We start from the raw sequence: 16,562 nt of genomic DNA, 5'->3' as shown, positions 1-16,562 counted from the left end.
GAGAAGATGAACATGCATGCAGACACAACAGAAAGATTGCCAACATAGACATACTACAGTCCCAACTATCATCTTCAATTGGGGTGGTAATGAGATCTGGATCATTTAACTGACAGTTTCATAATAATAGTTTCCTAGATTTTTGGTAGGGCAAAACAGCCGTATTTATTTAAATTAGAAAAATGAACATAATCTGAATCAATAGCATACTCTTCGACCACAGTACTTATAGTGTAGATGTTGGATGCAATTTTTCTGTTCATCCAGGATGATCGAAACATGCTAATTTTGCAAGAACATATAAAGGTAGCTAATTTTAGTAATGCTTAAAAGAATTTTGAATGCTATATCTTTGAAGAGTACCCCTCCCCCCCAGTTTCCTTGGATTTACATGTAAAAGATGACATTTTTTTTTTTTTTTAAATCTAAGTTTTGAGGTGTATAAAAATTTTTATTCTTTTTTTCCTGAGAGAAAAACCATTGGCTAAAAGTGTCAAAATATCATCATCAAAGAATTAATAAGAATTAATTGATAAGAACTAATGTTTGTGCCTATGAAGATGTCTTAGTGACCAACATGAAATACTGGATTAAAGTTAGTTACTTGTCATCACTAAACATCTGTTCTTCCATTAACAAAAAATGCGAATGATATTCAGTGTCTAAGTATCTCCAGCAGAGTTAATTGTGCATATTATATACTTGTATAATTCATAAGATTGCTCAGAAAAGCAGACTGCTTTTTTTCTATTTAAACTTTTATTGAGTTACTACTAACAGTAAATGATTAGACATGAAGACAACAAGCTATTATAATTGCTTAAGGGCAGTACAGCCATCTCCAAAGGTGGCCTAACACTGGAGTTGCAAAGATAATAAATGCATTAGTTACCTAAGTTCCATCTTACAGGAATATGTCATGACAATCTTTCAGCAAAATATCTTGATTCAACCTAAAACAGATTAAAACTTGCAATCTGACAATAAGTTGCACATAAATGAAGTCTAGTACTGAATTGGCACTGCTAAGTAAGGTATTTTGGTGATTAAAGAAATAAAAAACAAATGTTATTACATGAATGTCAAACACAAAATGTAGGGACTAAACATTAGAATTAACATTTATAATGAAAACTTTTTATAAACATAACTCACATCAGCCAAATATTACATGTAACTTCGTAACTAATCATTTTCTATACATATAAAAATTTTATGCATTTTCTAACATTTCAATATGTAATAAAATGTTTATTTAGTAACTTTACAATTTTGACATATACCTATAGTTTAAATAACAAAACAAAATATCCCATTTAATATTTCTAACTTAGGTTCATCCAATGATATACTGTACCAGTTATCAATGGACAGCTAACCAAAGTTTACAAGAAATTTACATCTAAATGGAAAATTCCACCTTCACTGAAATTCAGTAATATTACAATTACAAAACATAACTGCCATTCTAGTAAAGCAGACCCTGCTTCTAAAAAAAGACTGTAGCCATCAAAGTTGCAATATTCACAGCTTTCAAGTGAGATGGATATCTAATAATTGAAAATGCAACCTCCAGTGTCTAGGTGTGATATTTCAATCTTTTATCAGAACGATATCCAAAGGTGCTTTGCAATTTATCAAGAAAACTTGGTCTCAACCTAAATGTAGTTGGATGAAGGTAGCTCAAAGGGATAAAATACAATAAGCAAACTGCACATACACATGCACACTCACTGGCATACATCTTAAGAACTAGTATTGACATTTATCAAAGTTGAATCAAGATGAAATACTGAGTGATGATATGATAATGACTGCTGAAAATGTGTAAATTATGTTTCTTATAATACTTCCTCAAATACTGGTATGTCATCTGATATTCAATGATTGCTGAAGGATGAACAGATTTCTGAACAAAATGGCACATGATTAATGATAATGTTTTATATAATTGCGACACTGCTTCATGTGTTAAGTAATAAAAAAAATAAAAACTATAAAAAAAAAAAGAACATTTCTGAAATATTTTGTTTCAATGTTTGCTTCAAAATTGACTCAATGATGTCTATACAGAAGAAGAATACATTTGGTGTTCATATGTATATACAAACATCAAATAATACATACACAATGTACAAACAAAAAAAAAAAAAATTAAAAAAGAGCAACCTGGTAATGATGGCTGCAACACCCTTTAATTAAGAATCATTCTAAAATTTTTTTTAAAAAAATCTAAAAATAATTCCTAGAGAATAAATGTCTAAAGCAGCTATATTGAATTATGTTGCACCATAAAGAGCATAATCTCTAAAATCAGACAATCAGATAAAGAAAAAGATACAGATGTAAATACAGGTGAAAATTAGTGGTCCAAGTTCACAGTAATAAAAGTAAAATCATACTCTATTATGCAGCTATGTTTATAATACAATTTATAACACAATGAATTAATCATAGAGAAGAAGGAAAGTTACAAAATTATCAGTTTCCAAAAATAATCTTATACTTAATCAATTACTAAAACCGCTTAATTTCCACTATTTTTATATATAGAAATAGAAAACCATATTACATACAGATAATCCATAATTTTATGCATAATTTGCAAGATCAGGTTATTCTTTAAAAGATTCATGACTTACTTTAAGAATAGTAGAGCTTAAACTACACATTTTTGTGATAATCAAGTATAGCCTCAAGATGGTATTGTTGTCTTCATATGTGATCATAAAATTGGTTTGTAAAATGAAACCGAGCCCGGCAGTGGCGGCCATCTGTCAGTCTAGCCGATCCACTCCTGAGCCAGGATATTCTTAAACCTCAGTGTGTGTCCTTGGCAGTAATGGGGACATTTGACCCAGGTTTTTGGTTACTGCCAAGGTCAGGACTTGGAGAGTTAGCGAGCTTGGGTGCAGTACTTTGTCCTGTCATATAAAGTCTGCAAAATATCAAAAACAAAGTAGAATATAAACAAACACGTTGAATAATAACATTTTTAAAATGATATCTTAAATGCAAAGTATTTTCTCTGTGAAAAGGATATATGGATGGCAACAACTACTCTTCATTTGAATAATTAAAAACATTCAATTACATTAATTTCATTATCAATCCAATTTGCCTGCCTCAGTAGTTCAGTTCTAAAAGCCATTGATTGTTTACTTCAAAAGCTATGGGTTAAGTCATGGATGTTTATTTAAAAAAAAAAAAAAAACATACTGTGGATGAGTTTATACACCTCTAGACATAGAATAAAGAATAATAATTTTATTATTGCAAATATTTCAGCCAGAAACTAATTGGCTGTCATCAGCATATCAGCAAAATCACAAGGCGAAGTTAAAACAAAGACATTAATCCTAGTTACTAAAATAAAGAGCCAAAAGGCTTCATTTCGGCAATTCAAAATTATATAAATCAAGTGAATGTTAAATCCAGCATTATTTCAAAGCCGAATACAGAAACTATAAGTTTCGTATGAAATTTGACCAGAGAGCTTATGGGAATATACTCGCCGGCATTTACGAGTTGCCCTAGCCGGAACTTTATAGTTTCTGTATTTGGATATGAAATAATATTGGATTTCACATCCACTTGATTTATATAATTTTGCATCGCTGAAATGAAGTCTTTTGGCTCTTTATAATCAAGTGAGATGATTAATTTTTATGCACTCACTTGAGTGTATAAAATACTTCATGCACAGACCAAGAGTTTGCTTATGAAAAATGCACCTCTCTGACACTTCGAGTTCCTTAGTACTGAACGAGTTTTTGCTCTCTTAAGGTTTCCGCCTGGTCTCTGAGGAGAGCCAATCAGTTCGAAACAGCTGTCAGGCGAGTGAAACCTTATCAAAATGGACCAATAGGAGGCGAATATAAGGATGCTTGGGCAAAGCAATCATGACTCCTACTGTAACCTATGAAGAGCCTAGAAAGAGCAACTTCCTTTTTTCTGTTTCTACGTTGACTAGACTGCCAATGCCTAATTTCAGACATATTTAATTTAATGGAAGTTTTTTCAGTTGGCTATACTACCAATTATATATTTGGTTTAATCCTTTATCCAAGTGTAAGCAAAGTTTGCACCTGAAGTATTTTCAGGAGTGGGGCAACTCATGGCAAAGGTGGTATAACTTCTCATCACTTACCTTAGCATCCCATAATGCAAAGAACATCTCCATGCAGACATGTATAATGATATGCATTAAGGGAAGGGTCACTACCCAGACCAGTTTTGACCTTTATTGAGGTCTCATCAGTGGGAGCCAGACCCACAGGTGGTGATACAAAGTGGAAGTAATGGAGAAGTCATATTTCCATATACCAGTTGCCAAAAGGTATCACACCTTATTATTAAAATTCTCTGGATTAGAGATAAGTTGATGGAAGATTTTTCACTTGCTATGCTATACCACCTTTGTCATGAGTTGCCCAAGTCCAGAAAATATTTCAGGTGCAAACTTCTATCAACTTATCTCTAATCCAGAGAATTTTAATAATAAGGTGTGACACCTTTTGGCAACTGGCATATGGAAATATGACTTCTCCATTACTTCCACCTTATCATCACCACCTCTGGGTCTGGCTCCCACAGATGAAACCTCAATAAAGGTCGAAACCGGTCTGAGTAGTGACCCTTCTCTTAACACATAGCATTATACATGTTTGCAAGGAGAGTGCTTTGCATTATGGGATGATAAGGCATATGATGAGAAGCTATACCACCTTTGCCACGAGTTGCCCCAGTCCTAAAAATACTTCAGGTGCAAACTTTGGATAAAGGATTAAATCAAATACATAATTGGTATCAAGTAATTTGTTTGTCAGTGCTTCCTGCTGTGATGACTGCCACTGGGAAATTAGTTTATCTTATAAACTGTCTGTAGTCTGTATATATGTGTGGACTGACTTATGTGTTCATCGTACATGTTGTTTATTTTTTTAATGGTATAAATTAGAACACAGAATAATAAGTAAATAATTATTAACTTATTGCTGATATTTCACTGGTGTTATAACCAGCATCTTCAGAGCACAAAAACACAGTTTGTCACAATACGCGAGACTATAACAACATGGTGTAATCAACGGACTAGTTAAACAAAATTGTAGCAGCAACACAAAGACTAAAGTCCTGATTTTGGTGCCTTCTATCTGGAAGGAAAAAAAAACCTATCACATGACTAGAGTCCTAAACTGAGGAAAAAAAAAACGGTACTAGTTTTTTCTTAAGATGTCTCCCAGATTTTAGGCAAATTTATACAGCCGTATTTGTTGAGATTTGGAGTGTGTTTCAGTGCTTCTGTTGCCTCTAAGAACAATCTCTCAGACTTGTAAGAGCTTCTGTGCAGTACTTTCATTTCCTTCCAGTTGATCCTGTGTGCAGGGATATCCAGAGCGTGGTCTGTTAGGCCCAACTTGCCACAGTGATAATGCTGGATGTATCTTTTGTGTTCGCTAATGCAGATGTTCACAGTTCTTCCTGTTTGACCGTAGCAGGCTTGATTACTTGAGCAGGGTACTTCGTAGATTCCTGGATGTGATAAAGGGGGAATGCTGTCCTTGGGTGAGCAGATAAGGATTGCTAATTTGCCACACGGTCTGAATGTGGTGCGTAGTTCATATTTATTAAGAATTCTAGAAATTTTTTCGGATGTGCCTTTAATGTATGGGATGATGACTAAAGTTTTGTTGTAGTTCTCTGTGGTGGATAGTAGGAAAGATTTCTTATGAGCGTTTAGTATTTTGTTTATCTTATGAGGATTATAGCCATTGGCCAAGAAGTTGTGGCATAAGTGAGCCAGTTCAGCAGCAAGGGCATTGTCATTGGAACAGATTGCTCTCGCTCTGTGGGTTAGCATTTTTAAAATGTCATATTGTTGAGAAGGGTGATGGTGTGATTGTTTGTGTAAATATCTCCCTGTATGTGTAGGTTTCTAAAAACTGAAAATGATAAATAACCATCTGGAAGACGCGTGATAAGTGTATCCAGGAAGGGCAGACAGTTATTAGCTTCCAGTTCCATTGTAAAGTGGATTTTTGGATGTTGTCTATTTAAATGCGCTAAGAATGTTTCCAATGTCCCTGGGCCATGTGGCCAAATAGCAAGCACATCATCAACATAGCATAGCCAAAGTGTTGGTTTGAGAGTGGATGTATTGATTGCTAGTTTTTCCAGATGTTCTATGTAAAAGTTAGCTGGGGGGGGGGAAAGAGGGGAGTCCATGACTGTCCCATCTTTGCGTTGCTGCTACAATTTTGTTTAACTAGTCCACTGATTACACCATGTTGTTATAGTCTCACGTATTGTGACAAACTGTGTTTTTGTGCTCTGAAGATACTGGTTATACCAGCGAAATATCAACAATAAGTTAATAAATAATTATTTACTTATTATTCTGTGTTCTAATTTATACCATTAAAAAAATAAACAGTCTGTATATATGGTGCTGTCAAACAGTATGTGTGGAGAAAGTATGAGCTGCTCTAGCAGCTGCAGTCTCATTTCCCTTAATTCCAACATGACTGGGAATCCAGCAATATTGCACATCAAAATTAAGGGTCTTCATTTTGTAGTACAGCAGGTGTAACATCTCGCACCACTGGATGTGAATTATACAGAAGAGGAGATAGCCTGTAAAAAACTTAATGAGCCTGTATAAATCACACATTTTTGGTAGCTATTTTTTTTTTTTAATATGCATAAGTGCGAGCTGAGTGGCATGCAACTCTACTGTATAATTACTGCAATCAGGTGGGATCAGGTTGCAGATAATAATGTCAGGAAACACAGCATCACAGTCAACACAGGTGTCAGTTCTTAAACCATCAGCACAGATGGGCAAGAACTCAGCGTGGACATTAAACAATAGCAGGTAGATATATGACGGAGTATGAGACTCCTGTATTTGACAAAGTGAGAGGTTTAGGAATGGAGGTGCAAACTTGCCATGCAAATCTTTATTCACTGCTTGCATAGTCTCTTTAATAACCCCAACTGGCCATGATGTCTACAGACGTTCAGCAAAATCTAGATATGATCCTGTAACACCTGTTGAATAACATGGATAAGAAGTGCAATTTGGCCTCACTATTTCATCCACCATGGCCAGCAGAGAGGTTAACATGCATATCAGAAAGACGTGTGGCAGTTGATGCGTGTTGATATTGAGCTTCCCAATACAGAGAAAAGAGACTGATCCATGTAGGATGCTCTGAAGAGATTTTATTTTTAGGGTATAATTAAGAAACAACTGTTTCCATCTAAGTGATAGAGCTGGTTCATTTGCTTCAACACTTTGGGTGGGCAAAGTGAAAAAGGCATCAGTAGCTATCCATATACCTTGATGATGGATAAGATCCAAATATTGAAGTTATTCTGCCTTGCAGAACCATAGATTTGAGACCCATAATCCAGCTTTCTTGAAATAATCAATGCCCTCTTGTACTTTTCTCTTAGTTGAAAAATGTGTGCAAGGAATGTAAGTTTTCTGTCAAAGACAAGTCCCAAGAACTTGGGTTCAGTTGCTACTGGAATAACAGTTTATCCCATTCTTAATTCAAGATCTGTGTGAAGAGTGTGTTTTCGACAGAAGTATATACAGATGACTAAAAACCTGAACCCATTACTGAGCCTATAGAGAGACATGGATGCTATCAATTACTTACAATGGGAGGAAGCTGTTCAGTGACTGAGTTAACTTTGATAGCAAAAAAAAAAAAAAGTGTCACAGTTAAGAAAGAGGCATTGGGAAATACCCTGTTCTTAATGATTTGGCTGAGATAGTATACTTCCACTCTGACTTGGAAAGTTTGCGTAGACAAAGTTTTTAATAAATACAGGAAGGTGTCCTCTGAGACCTAGGCTATAGAGATCTTTTAATATGCCATATCTCCAGGCTGTGTTGTAAGCTTTTTCCATGTCAAATAACACTGAAACCAGATGTTCTTGCTTCAGGAATGCATCTATTATACAAGTTTCTAAACAAACCAAATGGTTCAAAGATGAACGATGTCTATGAAAGCTACGCTGTGTACTAGAGAGAAAATCATGGCTTTCTGAATATTAGATCCTTTCCTGGTTTCGGAATCCAGAAACTTCCTCTGCAAGTATTCTGTTGTATAGTAAGAGAAGGAGAGTCATAGAAGATAATGGAAGATGTTTTATCATTCTTAAAGGATGTCATTAGGCCCTGCTGCATTAGGATGAAACAGCAAAAGAACTCTTTTAAGTTACTTCTTACAAATGGCCAACTGTATGGCTCAAGCCCATTGTTAGAAAAATTTAGCTGCTGTTTCCTCTTGCTGTTCTTTCAATAATTATTAAATTATTTTTGAAAAATAATTTGAAATATATTATTTAATATTATAATATTATTATTTAATAATCCTATCCAATCCTTCTCAACCGTCTAGGACGGGTTTTGTCCCCCTCCAAATGAGGGGTTACCGGCGTATTAATGCAGCCGGTTCGCCACCCCTCTGCTGCATCCCCTAAGGGAGATATTGATGACTGTATCAGTGTGTGTTCAAGGGACTGGGTTGCCTGTTTGTGGGATGAAAAACCCCAGATAAACTGGGGGGGGACCCTGCTGTCCACGCCCAAGACCAGCTAACTTGGCTATGGCCGAGGAAGATCCTTAAGCGCCTCACGTCGTCGATGGGAATCGAACCTAGGATACTCCTTCTCCAGGCATATGGTTGCGAAGCACATAGTCACTAGGCTAACCGCACGAACATTTAATAATACAATAATAATTTTAAAATAATATTTCTTTTTTCAATTATATTTCAATTATTATTTTTCAATAATAAACATTCAGGAGGATATAAACCTAAACCTGTTTTTGAGATTCTGGCAAAATTTTCTCCCAGCTTTGGGATCAGCAACAACACACATCATTATAGTCTAAGGTAGACAAAAGAGTGTGTTTTCATCCAATACAATTTTTGCACTGTTTGTTTGATTAACTGATAAGGTAAATCGGATCGAAGATTGTTTCTGACCTTGATGTCCCACATAACGAGCACACTTAAAAGCTATTCAGTTTGATGTGGTGGGGTATCTATGAAATATACCTCACAGTCTGTGTTGATCTTTTTTTTTTTGGCTGCCTGGAATTCTGGAGCCCACCAAGGCTTTGGAAAGAGTGGAAATCAAGATGACGATTTTGGAATTGAGACTGTTGCTGCCTGGACAATGCAATCTGTTACATAATTTACTGCTTCACTGATAGTCATTTAAATGATTGTATCAGCATTAAATTTTGCAAGATGGGAAAGCAGTTGGCCTGATCCATTTTCCATATGGGTATCTATGTAGGAGAACATGGTTCATGTGAAGGCATGCAAATAACAGGAAAATTATCACTTTGGTAGATATTGTCTTGAATATCCCATGAGTGGAAAAATGGCAGGAGCACACTGCAAGATCAGTTGCAGAATATGAATATGGAAGAAAGTATTAAGTCTATTATTCAAAAGAGAGGGCGAGGTCATTATTGTCAAGGATTTCTTCAATGATATATGACCTCATCGATTTTTGTTGGCCCTATCCCCCAGTGTTGTGCCCATTGAAATTACCCATAAGTATGAGTATCGATTTCATTAACTCAGTACCCAGTAGTAAATAAACTGAACATTAATAAGAAATCTCCCAGATGAGTGAATCGCTACTACCATAGTAGTATTAAGCTGCCCACTAGGATAGCTACTCCTCCATGAGCAGGATCATCTCCAGTTCTGTTCTTACATGACAGTGAAATTCCTTAAGGTAGGATCTTCACAGATCTTGAATATGTTTCCTGCAGACAGAAACAGAAAGGTTTATGGTTCTGTAGTAAAATCTTGATATCATCAATATTCTGGCGAAACCCACGACAGTTTCATTGTAAAAAAATTTCCTGTTATTTTGGTTTTGTGGACTTGTCCAGCATTCAAGAGGTAAAAGGCTTACCTTTGACAGATTTATATTTATCGACTGATTTTAGGCCGTCATCAGCAAAGCTACCAATAAAATGTGAAGTAAGATCATTTATGTACAGGAGGAAGAGAGTGGGTGAGAGTACAGAGCCTGGGGTACTCTTACATTAGGAGAGAAATGTGGAATGATATGCAGCAAGTGGCCAGAGAAGTGTCTAAAGTAACTAGTAACACAAATTGTAGTTTGCTGAGCAGGCTTCTGTGACAGCCCCCAATCAAATGTTCAAGAAATGTCAAGAGCAATCATGTAAGTTTCTCTAAACCTTTCCATGCGTTGTGACCAAAGATGAGTGGTAAGGCTATGAAGATCAGTTGTGGATTGAGTGTGTCAGAATCAGCAATAATTGGAAGTTAAATTTTCACTTGGTTAAACTATAATAAATTTAGTTTAATCCTTTATCCAAGTGTAAGCAAACAAAGTTTGTGCCTGAAAATATCTTCAGGACCGAGGTAAGATAGTGCACCAGGCAACTCCGAGCAAAAGCGAACCAAGCTCTCAATCACTCCTTGTCTCAGTATCTCCCATAATGCAAAGCACATCTCCTTGCGGGCATGTATACTGCTATGCATTAAGGGAAGGGCCACTACCCAGACCAGTTTCAAACTTTATTGAGGTCTTGTCAGTGGGAGGTAGACCTCAATGTTTGGGTCTGCCTCCCACTGATGAGACCTTTGTTTGCTTACACTTGGATAAAGGATGAAACTAAATTTATTATCAGCAATAATTGTGTGCTGACTTTATTACTTTTTTTTTTTTTTGCAATGGGCTGAAAGTAAGCTTGTCTTGTTTCCACGTTGCAGAGTAGATACCATTCAAGCAGAAAAAAATTGAAAAGGTGATACAGAATATTCGGGTGACAGTTCTAGAAAATATTTTTCATTTTCAAAGCTAATATAAAAAAAATACACACCAACCACTAAAATATTTGCGTGACCAATATTTTGTTGAGCAGTGTGCATAATTAACACTCATAGAAAATTTATTTGAAAATGGGGGAAAAAAATCAGCAAAACAGTAAACATAAGCTGCGATGCTGACCAGCTTTATTTTACAATCAAATAAAATAATCTGTTTGATGCTAGCAACACAAGCTAAAAGAAAAGCAAACACACTAACAACAGTGAAAATTAATTACATACTAGCAATGACATACCCATCAACTGCAGCCATGGTTGAAGTATCTTTTTTTGTTCCTTCAGTCACAGCTTCTAGACCACGTTCAGCTAGAGCTCGGAGAGCCATCAAAGCTGCCTGATCATGAGAGGCATCAATTGTAGGGCCTGCTCCATGCTTTACCTGAGGTGGAGTTGTAGAGAGAGAAACCAGAGAGAGATACTCTGGCTTATTTCCCTGGGAGGAAAAAAAAAAAACCTTTGAGTTGCAAGTATAAATACGAATTGCTTTTCTTCATAAGAAAAATCATATAGATTTTTACTAATTATTAATGATATCTTATTTGAAATGAAAGGTATTTCTTTTATGACTTAGTACTGAAGGGGGAAGGGGGGGGGAATAGAAAAATTATCATGACTGTGGAAGTCACATTACCTTATTTATGAACAAATCTGTAGAGCTAAATATATGGTAAAACAAAGCACACCATGAATATGCAAAAGATACTGTAACAAAGTTTTGATGATAATGTTTTTTTTTTTTTTTAATTATTTGCAACCCAAAATCAGATCAATAGCAATAATAGATAAGCAAACAAAAAATGACAATTATAGAATGGACAGGGGGAGAGAAAAGAATCAAAAGATGCAAATTAAATTATTTAATTATATATTAAAAAAACAATCATATAAAAATTTAATAATTTCCCTTATGACATACATGCCTAAAAGGGAGAATGCCTAGCATGAGAATAATAAGCAGAGGAAAGTCAAAAGCAATTCCCATAATATGTGAATAATATATGTGAATAAGATAGTGACACTGGTGTTATACACTCATTAAAACAATTTGGGATGGAAAAAACCCAGTAAGTCCATATGAGAATAGTTATCTAAGGTTGAAACATTTTTTATGTTTATGATAAGTTAATGATTGCAGCTATACAATGAATTAAAAAGAAAAAACAAAAAAGCTAATATTTCTCTAGTGTGAAATTAGCATCATCAGGGCAAAAAAAAATTGATGAAGTAAATAAACCAACAGAACTGAATTATTTAGATCAGGGGTCGGCAACCCTTTTAGACTCATGGGCCACATTCAAGTTTAATTTTAATAATCAGGTTGCAAGTGCTTAATTAAGAGAAAGTAGTGAGTGAAAAAAATACTTGATCAATTTTTATTATATCAATCTTAAAAAACACACAAAAATATGAAGTACGAGATATGAAACAGGCATGAAAAATGCCACTCAATAAAAATTTATTATCACATAAAAACAAAGTAATATAGTTTATGCATCATCATGTGTGTGTCTCCCTGCTTAATATGCCTTTTGTGATTGTTTTCTCTTAGCCCAAATTATCTACATCCACTTTATAACCTGAGGTGCGAATTAAAATCGAAGCATGCAAATGTTCATCAGTCAGTTGAGAACAAAATTATTTTTTCTAAAACTCATGGCAGATAATGCTTGTTAGCAAATGTATGTGCTTCCAAATGAGACTACCATCTTCTTTGCGAAACTGATTAATCCTTCAAATTTTTTCTTTATAAGCATTGACAAAATTTTTGGATATTTTCTAACAAAAATGCATTCTGTAATGTTTCATTGTGTTGTAATTCCAAAATTTCCATCTGGAAAAATAATCACATTTCGACGTTTTTATGAAAATCCACAAATCTTTTTGAAAATTCTGTTTGTAAATCTTCAATAATACCAACAAAAGTTTCCTTTTGTGTTTGCCATCCAAATGTAGATGAAAATTTGCAACATATATAATGATGTAGATTTTCCTCCACCATACGTTTCTTCAACAGACATAGTTTGCCTTCAAAAGCTTTTATGTAAAAAAACAGTTCTGCTGGTAATTTACCTTGGCCTTGCAGGTTCAAATTAAGTTCATTAAGGTATGTGTAATATCTACCATAAATGCAAGAGACATAATCCATTTTTATCCGATAGTTGTGGAACAGTATTTATGTTCCATCATGAAAATATGTTTCTTCACGTAAATTAAAAAACTTTTTAGCACAGCACCTCTACTTAACCGTCTAACAGCTGAGTAGTAGATAACACCCTCATACTCTGATTCTATGTCTATCAAGAATTCTTGAAATTGACGGTGTTTCAGACCATTGTGTCAGATGTAATTTACAGTTGATATCACGATGTCCATAACGTCTTTCACCGATGATAAAATTTTGTAACAAAGTGCTTCCTGACGAATGATGCGATGGAACACCATTGGATTATCATTACCTAAATTCTGTAATTCCATAACATTTGACCTACTACACTGGTGTCAGAGCCACAGATATTTCTTCCACCATCGGTTTTCACACTTTTTAATTTTTTCCAGTCCAAGTCTAAAGAATCAATAATTTCTTTTACTTTTTATGAACAAATCATTGCCAGTTGTACCTTTTAAACTACATAACCTGGGCAATGATTTGTTCTATCATTGCCAGGTTGTGTAGTTTTGTAAAATTTTGTAATTTTGTCACTATCAATGCCCCAAATAAATATCATTAACTGCACAGTGTCTGTTACGTCAATACTTTCATCCATTGCCAGAGCATTACAATCAAATAATTTTGCTTTAAATTTAAACTGCTCAAATAAACTGGTACCAATTTCTTCTACTCTCCTTGTACAAGTCCTGGCAGATAAACTAATATCTTGAAATAACATCTTATTTTCTGGGCATATTTCTTCGATTACAGCTAATAAACATTGTTTACTAAATCCTGAATTTGTATATGGCCTTCCTTCTTTTGCAACCCAGTTCTGCCACGACATAACTAGCATGAACAAACTGATTCATTATGAATACTTTGCTTCTTAAATATGTTTTGCCAAGCAGTCAAAGAAGCTTGTAATTTATCAATTTGATTTTTTCTAAGTTCACAGTTCAAATCCTTGTATTGGCTTTCATGTTCATTCTCGTAATGACATTATATTATATTCTTTAATAACAGCAATACTTTTATGACAAATAAGACAAAGGAGTTCACCTCCTTTTTCAATAAAATATTTGCTCTTCCATTCATCATTAAACCTTCTTCCTTCACATCTGCAATTTTACATTTTCTTGAACCCATTTTTGAAATTATTTTTAACAAATATATATCCTCTGAAAATCATAGTTGATGTTATTGAATTATATTAAAAGACAGACCAGGGAACGTGACTGCAAAAGTGTGCCAAAATCTCAGTTGTCATCGGATGAAGTCACCTTTGTTATCCCCACTCATGATGACTCACACGGTTGACTCGCGCTAAGTTGCACAGCGATATCATGAAGTATAGATATAAAATTATTTTTAATTTATTTATATTATAAAATGTATTTATATAATTCAACACATGGGCCACCAAAAATGCACGTTTGGGCTGCATACGACCCACCGGTTGCTGACCCCTGATTTAGATAATCAACATTTAAACTGAAAAGTGATATCACTTTTTCTACTTTTTAAAGTGCCATACCCTGCTATATGTCTTCTGGTTGTTATATATTATATACTAGAATAGAATACTTGAGTAGTTCATTAACTTTTTAGATAACATTGCAGATTCAGATCTGGGATATTATTATATATTATAAATAATAAGCTACCGCCTTTTATTCCCTTATAAGGAGTAGGCGAGGCCTTTTAACCCTATCTATCTTTCGGAGACCGAGTGGGCAGTTCAATCTCAACCGGTAGCCAATCAGAGATAGCTGGTCCATGACTATCACTAATTATAATCAGCCACCAATGAAGAGAAGGGAAAGCAAGTGCTACCATCTCTTGGTACCTAACCCAAAGAGGTATGTTACTGTCTGAAATAATGTGGGTTCCACAGAAGATTTTCTTTAGTTTATGGGAAGAAAAACTCGAGTTTCCAGGAGAAAAAACCCACTTGCCCATGCCAGAAATTGACTAATTTGGGAACTGGTCGAAGATAGGCTTAGAAAAAGTTCCTTCAGGTAACAACTAGACTCGAACTGATGTCTATCATTGGGTACATTTTTTTTTTTTTTTTTTTTTTTTTTATGTTGAGCCCATACACAGGAGGTTGGTTGATCAACCTATAGTACATTAGTACCGTTTATAGGTAGAGGATGCAAGTGCCATTTCTACTGAGCTAAGCAGGCCTTATTATATATTATTAATTATATAAACAGTGTACCATAAGAAAAATTAAAAGAGAGTGAGTGAGAGACAAAGAAAATTCAAAAATGATATCTTTATTTACAAACAAATAATATTCATGTAAAATTTATGGTATTGCTTTAACTGTGTGTAAAATGTTATGATTTGCAAGCACTATATACAAAATCTGCATTATTCAAACTTATCTCCTAAAGAGAAATTATTATATACAGGGTGTCGACATTGGACCTCCCTAGTTTCAAAGTGTTACTACTACTAAAGTGTATGGACCATGGTGTCAAAATTGTACAAATGAGAAGGAACACTCACCAAATTTTTGTAAAAAAAAAAGTACACTTCCACGTGTGCTCCTTTAGTAGTACGCACAGTGTCAAGTTGATAGTCTATCTCCAACCAGGAGATAGACTATCAACTTGATTTAGTTGCATAGACTGTGTCCCTCACATACCCCAACAAGAAAAAATCAAGTGGAGTAAGATCCAGCGATTGTGGTGGCCAGGGAATCAGTCCTCCACAGCTGAGGGAAGACCCAGTCCAGAGTTGCACAGACCTCAAAATACCATGTATACATTTTCAACACTTTTTTTACACTCAAAATACATTTTCAACATCACCATCCTGTTGAAAGAGGATGTGTGGTTGCAAGTCTTCGAGTTGTGGAAAGATGAAATTTTTCAGCATGTCAAGCTAAACCATTCCATTGATATTGCTTGAATGGTGGAGCAGGGTATTTGCAGTTCATGATGCTCTCCTAATGGATTTTGTCAGGCTTCGAGCAAGTCTTGCAGATCCACTCTCTACCTTCTCTTCCGATATCGGCTGCTTCCCTCCTCTGTGTTGTTTCGAAAATGCTTTCTGTCGTTAGGAAATTTTCTTTCCACAAATGGATACTCTTGGGGATGAGTGCTGCCTTCTTGGACACCTGATGGAACTTATGCTGCACTGCAATGATTGATTTCAGCTCAGCTAACCACCACACAACTTGCATTTTCTCCATCCCTGACACTATGTTCAAAATAACAATAGCCCTGTCCAGCATTGTGATGCAGGAAAAAAATTTTGGATGAAACTTTAGCCTCTGGAACATTTGAAAGACCCTTACATATTTCTGCATTTTGATTTTTTTACCGTTCTATGAAACTAGAGAGGTCCAATGTGGACACCCTGTATTATTAATTATATAAACAGTATACCATAATATAATAACAAGCAATACCATAAATTACAAAAATATCTTTATTTACAAACAAATAATATTTGTGTAAATTTATGGCATTAGTTTAACAGTGCATGTGTAAAATGTT

At 34.9% G+C, this 16,562-nt stretch overlaps 1 protein-coding gene across 4 annotated transcripts in view; it reads right to left on the bottom strand.

Annotated features, from left to right (window-relative positions):
- Positions 1-740: 740 nt before the first annotated feature.
- stau (double-stranded RNA-binding protein Staufen) overlaps positions 741-16,562 on the bottom strand; it is a 228,576-nt gene continuing 212,754 nt past the window's right edge. For all 4 annotated transcript variants that reach the window (XM_090410841.1, XM_090410838.1, XM_090410840.1 and 1 more), the window contains exons 11-12: positions 11,138-11,334; positions 741-2,938 (exon numbers count right to left, since the gene is read on the bottom strand). In XM_090410841.1, the coding sequence (XP_090266967.1) occupies positions 2,821-2,938; positions 11,138-11,334 (315 nt within the window). In that variant the 3' untranslated portion in view covers positions 741-2,820. The remainder of the gene's footprint in view (positions 2,939-11,137; positions 11,335-16,562) is intronic.

The sequence above is a fragment of the Typopeltis vanoorti genome, chromosome 21 (genome assembly GCF_054136105.1).
Source record: "Typopeltis vanoorti isolate ZY-2024b chromosome 21, IOZ_Tvanoo_1.0, whole genome shotgun sequence".
NCBI lineage: Eukaryota > Metazoa > Arthropoda > Arachnida > Uropygi > Thelyphonidae > Typopeltis > Typopeltis vanoorti.
The sequence above is the reverse complement of the archived record's forward strand: the minus strand, read 5'-3'. Positions and strand labels throughout refer to the sequence as shown.